Source organism: Papilio polytes, unplaced genomic scaffold (assembly GCF_000836215.1).
Source record: "Papilio polytes unplaced genomic scaffold, Ppol_1.0 DF821733.1, whole genome shotgun sequence".
NCBI lineage: Eukaryota > Metazoa > Arthropoda > Insecta > Lepidoptera > Papilionidae > Papilio > Papilio polytes.
In genome coordinates this window covers 894,476-899,888 of record NW_013527471.1, presented here as the reverse complement: position 1 = coordinate 899,888, position 5,413 = coordinate 894,476, and the positions used below count along the sequence as shown (strand labels likewise).

Sequence of the window (5,413 nt, the reverse complement as noted above, 5' to 3'; positions counted from 1 at the left end):
GGACAATGATGAGTGGTAGAGCCCGGTATTGCAAGTATCGCCTTCCGCAATACTACTACCATACAAAGACAGGCATCAAATGGAAGAAATTTCGCCTATACTCTATTCAGTTGGTCTAATTTTAATCCCTTTCCCTTCTTAATTTCTTTTATGGATCGAAGAAGAAGTAGATTAAAAGTATATAACGCATAAGAATGGTAAATATTGTTTTATCTGTGCCACCTTTTCGTCGATTAAAGGAAAATAACGTCTATGTCTAATAATGTCTATGGGCAACGATGACTTCCTTTTTTAATCAACGACTTTTTATTTTTTTTAATGAGTTCTACATACCTGTTGTGTATTAGGAAATGATTGTGCCAGTCCCCCGTTGTACGAGTACGCGTACGGCGAGGGCTGCGAGAAGCCGGTGCTGGGCATGGTGCCCACCGCGCCCACGCCCCCCACCGCGCCCACGCCACTCATACCATACGCACTCAAATACGTAGGCGTAGCCTTACATGATGACCTACGAAAGTCGTAGTTTGTACATCTGCTAAGTTTTTTAGTAATGGCAACGTTTTTCAACCATAGACAATATTTAAGATTGTGCCTGATTGAACAGAATGACTACAGGAACTTTTATTTGTAGATATTTGTTCACGTGTAGGAAAAATTATAAATTCATTTTTTCATTATTTTATACTTTCAAGTTTATAAGTGGGGAGGGACTGCCCTCACTGTCTCCCTGATTTTGTTTACCATAGGTTATGTTGTTTTATTACCAGAGATTCCGTGTCATCTAACAAGTAAAATACTGTAATTTCATTATTTCTCTTTCTGTTGTCATCTTATTAGAATATCTGGTAGTTCTATATGATAATTAAGTTGTTGATTTCATTATTTTTACCTATTATTAGTGTTATGTGGCGGCGGGTAGGCCGCGTACGGTTGATTGTAGAGCGTAGAACTGACGTACGACGAGGTCGCACCTCCGCCGCCATATTGCTGCATGCTGCCAACACAATAGAATTAAATGTCATTGAAAAGGCAAAGGATTGTGAATTGTAAAGCCAAAAACATTAGTGTATATTTTCATAATAAAGTAGTTAATAGAGAATAATTTTGAGGATAAATTTTGCTTATTTAATTTACAAATAAATCTCATTTATAGACTGAGTATAAAAGGTAAACCAGCTTAAAGCAAGCAATAAGGATTTGTGTGAAGCCATACAAAGTGGAAAGTTTACGCAAATACTTCCGCGTCATGATAACTGTACTATGAATAAAATTACCTTTAACTGCAAGAATATTGTATTTTAGTTATTTTAGTAATAACAATCGGTTTTAGTACGTTTTTTTCTTTGTTGTTAAATTAAAAAGGGACAATATGTACAGTCGGGGACTCTGGCGGTGTTCACCTACAATCGTTTGAACATTTTGAAAGACAACTTATAAATGTGTCTTCACGAAAAAAAGTCGTTTAGCTACACGGTTATTTCATTTTTATTATCCCTTCGTTTACACTCAATGATCTAATAAGTTATTTATATAAGGCTGAATTTGTTTCGTTACAGGATAAAGGCAATTTTTGCTAACACCGCGGATTTCTGCGATTGTACACATTTAGTTACCTATTGTAATACTGGTAAGGCAGCGTGGACTGGTCGTATGGCAGCGTCTCGCCGTACAGCGCCGCGTCCGCCTCACACAGGCCCGGGCTGCGGACCTCGCTCTTCACACCGCCACCTGCACATCATTTTTATGATGTCCTGGTACTTCTACTTGTATTAAAACATATTTAGATGATGAAAAAGTGTTTTTGTTGCTTATTTGATATCGCCATTTTATCTCTGACGGTAATATTGTCCTAGGGACATCTGTGACACAGTACTATTTTTAGATAAAAAAAACTAATATCTATGTAAATTATGATTTATATGAGTATTACTGGTACAAATGAAACGGAATGGATACATCTATATCAATAAATTTTTCTTTTTATTATCTTGCCATCGCTAATTAACATAACTTGCATATATTTAATAAAATTATTAGCTAAATGGCAATAAATCGATGAAATTGAATTAAAAGATGATCATCAAGACCTACCGGAATATTTCAACTAATTTGATATTCAAAATGTCGAAATGTATTTGTGTTAATGTGTAATTAAAATTAATGTATCTGTTAAACTGTTTAACCTTTACAATATAGTTAAAAATATATAATAACGAGCTGTTGCCCGCGACGTCATACGCGTGGTATTAGAATACATACAAAAAATAAAAATTACAAAAAGCTACGTATCCCTCGGGAACCGGACATTTCTCGGGGATGAAGCTTATCCCATGTGTACTCCAGACTTTGTTTTATATCTATGCCAAATTTTAATAAGATATGTTGAACCGTTGCAGAATGATTGAGCAAACATTAAAAAACTAAATTAATGAATCCCACGGAAACCGTAACTATTTCAGGGATAAAAATTAGCCTATGTGTTCTTCCAGGCTATGCTCTAAACCTATGCCAAATTTCATGGAGATCCGTTCAGCCGTTTAGGCTACAAACGCTAACAAACATCCATCCATCCATTCATGTATCTATTCATCCATCCATCTAAACTTTCGCATTTATAATATTAGTATGATTATTAACATAATATTATATTCATAATTTTACTTTAATATACAAGAACTTACTAAGATAAAGGTTTCGGAATTTGTATAATGGCACAAAATAAACCCTTAAATTATTGTCTATTCTGTTTTGCAATAGTCTATGATGACCTATCAATGTTAATTCCTTTGCCTTTTACAAAAAAAAACAAAATCATACCCGTACTATCGTCATTCATTAACCAGGCTACGGCTGAGCTTGACGTCGTGGAACACAAGCCCGTTGATGTCAGCGGTAGTGCGAGCCCGCTCAGTGCGTTCGTGCAACCATTTGCCAAGCTGCAGTCCTCTTGTGGTAAACTCAAGCTGTCAGTTAGACTGAGTGCTGAGCTGTTAGACGTCGTGGCTTGGAACAGCGTCGACGCGCCTGTCACTAAAAGCGCGGGAAGTGTCGCATCTTGCAACAAAGATGGCGGCGATTCTGACGTCGATTCGGATTCACAGGGACTTGTGTTGTCGCCCGATAATCTGTAACAAGAAATATTGACTATAAATTAATACGATGTTAGAAGAAAATTGATGTTTCAGACATTTTAATCTGTACTAATATTATAACGAGGAAAGATTTGTATTTTTGTATGTATGGAAATATTTCAAACACTACTGGGCCGATTTTAAATATTCTTTCATCGTTAGAAAGGTAATTTATCTGTGAGTTACATAAGCTATATTTTTTAATTTCATGATAAATAAACCAAAGAAAAAACCCGGTTTATATGTCCATAAAGCACAAGAATTTAAAAGAACAATTTGCTTGGTTATAGTTTTAAAAATAACCGCATTTATTAACGTTTTATTCTACAGGATATTTAAAAATATCGTGTAATCCAGGAAGTTAATAGATTCTATTTCCTTAATAGATCAATCTAACAGTAATTCGAGGATAAAAATAAACAAGCAATTAGTTAAATGTTCAAATCACTTACACTGTTTACGTCAAACGGAACGTCTTAAACAAAACAATGTTGGTTTAACACAACAATGGGTATAAAAAATCCATTAAACTCCGCTTTCAGTTTGTTTACGGGGAAGCGTCTTTTTATAAACACACGCCCTCGATATCTTAATTTCGGAAGGAAAAAGCGCAATCAAATCAACACGATGTAATTGTAATTCTCGTCGGTTTTTTATTGTTCTTTGAAATGTTTGATAATTACGCGCATTATGACACGAAAATCGTTAAAGTTAGTAATTATTTTCTTTCGCATTACTTCAAAATGATTTCTGAATTTATTACTACAGCTGTTAATAACAAGAAATCAATATAAAAATGATTAATCGTAAAACGAAAGCTTGAGAGAGGTAATTTGATCGAGTGAAATCAATTGACTCGTCTGTCAAAAACACAAATATAACTGGCCAGTGACAGCAATAAAAAAGATAGCAATTAAGATTACACCAACGTTTAATCGCTATTTGTTTTTTTAATTATAAATTACGACTATATAATTAAATCACCGAATTCAAACACATGCCACCGCCCGGGCCCCTGTTATCTAACAAAATGTTTACACGTGTTCGAATTAATTTAGCTTGTTATCGACGCCTGCTCGCTCGCGCCATTTAATCAAACTCCCGCGCTGTCACATGTGACAGATGCGTGACGTCACTCCAATTTAAATGGCATTTAATGCGTTTATCTTTTTTTATCTGTTGTCTGTTTGAATGTGTAACTTGTTGAAGTTAAAACTATGCTGATAAATGATTTTTAAAAAGTAAATTAAAAAATGTGTATGTCACGAAATATGTTAGTATTTGGGTTAGTATAAGGGAGTACATACATAAGTAAAGAATAAAGTAATCACAGTAGAACATAAAACGAAAAATGTGACAAATAAATCATCCTACCATATGGATTGTCACTCATTGCGATGTTAAAAGCTTTGATGTCTTTTGTTAGACGAATTTAAAACTGTTTTACGATGACTACTGCATAAAAAGTGATGTGAAAAGGAGCCGAAAACATTAAAAAAAGCTTTCAATTAAAAAGATAGTGACAATAATGCCAGAAATTCCGGGGCTCGAAGTTCTTTTGATATACGATAGTGTTGAAGGCAACTCTCGATGTGGCGGCAAAAAGCAAAGTGACACTTGAAAAAGGCGCGAACTAATATAAACAAGGGTTCTTTTTTCTAAGCAAAGGCCATCCGTGTTCAGCCAGCGGAAAGAGTTATAACTTTATGTTATTTGTGACGATTGATAAATAATTTATTGCACAGATACTTAAAAATAACAATCGAATGTATGAAAAACAATGAAATTGTTATTTTTTGCTTGACATAAATGTATAAAATGAGAAATAATATCAATACATTGACATTTTTAAAACAATCATAGACTATGATTTTGTAGAAGGTCGAAAGAAGTAGGTACCTACAGGGTTTAACAATTTTTTTTTTAAATGAATATCTGTTGTGCGTGTGTTATTAAAACTACTTAAGTATATTGAGTGTGTAACGTTCCACGATTGTACATATCCCTACAAAATCCCTAGCAATTGTAGTGAGAACAATGCGACCTCTTACCGCCCCGTGTCCTGCCCTCAAGGGCACAATGGCCGGCACACTTCCACTCCAAAACAAACAACGCGTTATAAGTCAAGGGTTCCTTACAATAAACACTTATATGTAACGCTCAAATACTGTTAATTATGTTGTGAATGATGGAAATTCTAAACAGTACACTATTTAATTTCTAGGTCTCCGTCTGCGAGGAATTAAAAACAAAAGTAAGTAGCCTGTGTTATTCCAGACTAT

General features: G+C 34.6%; 1 protein-coding gene across 1 annotated transcript in view; it reads right to left on the bottom strand.

The window, feature by feature from the left end:
• Positions 1-5,413, bottom strand: part of LOC106108206 (eyes absent homolog 2) — a 44,843-nt gene that overhangs the window by 8,517 nt on the left and 30,913 nt on the right. Inside the window, exons 4-7 of the mRNA XM_013289305.1 lie at positions 2,818-3,125; positions 1,614-1,728; positions 890-994; positions 334-508 (exon numbers count right to left, since the gene is read on the bottom strand). Coding sequence (XP_013144759.1) covers positions 334-508; positions 890-994; positions 1,614-1,728; positions 2,818-3,125 — 703 coding nt within the window. The remainder of the gene's footprint in view (positions 1-333; positions 509-889; positions 995-1,613; positions 1,729-2,817; positions 3,126-5,413) is intronic.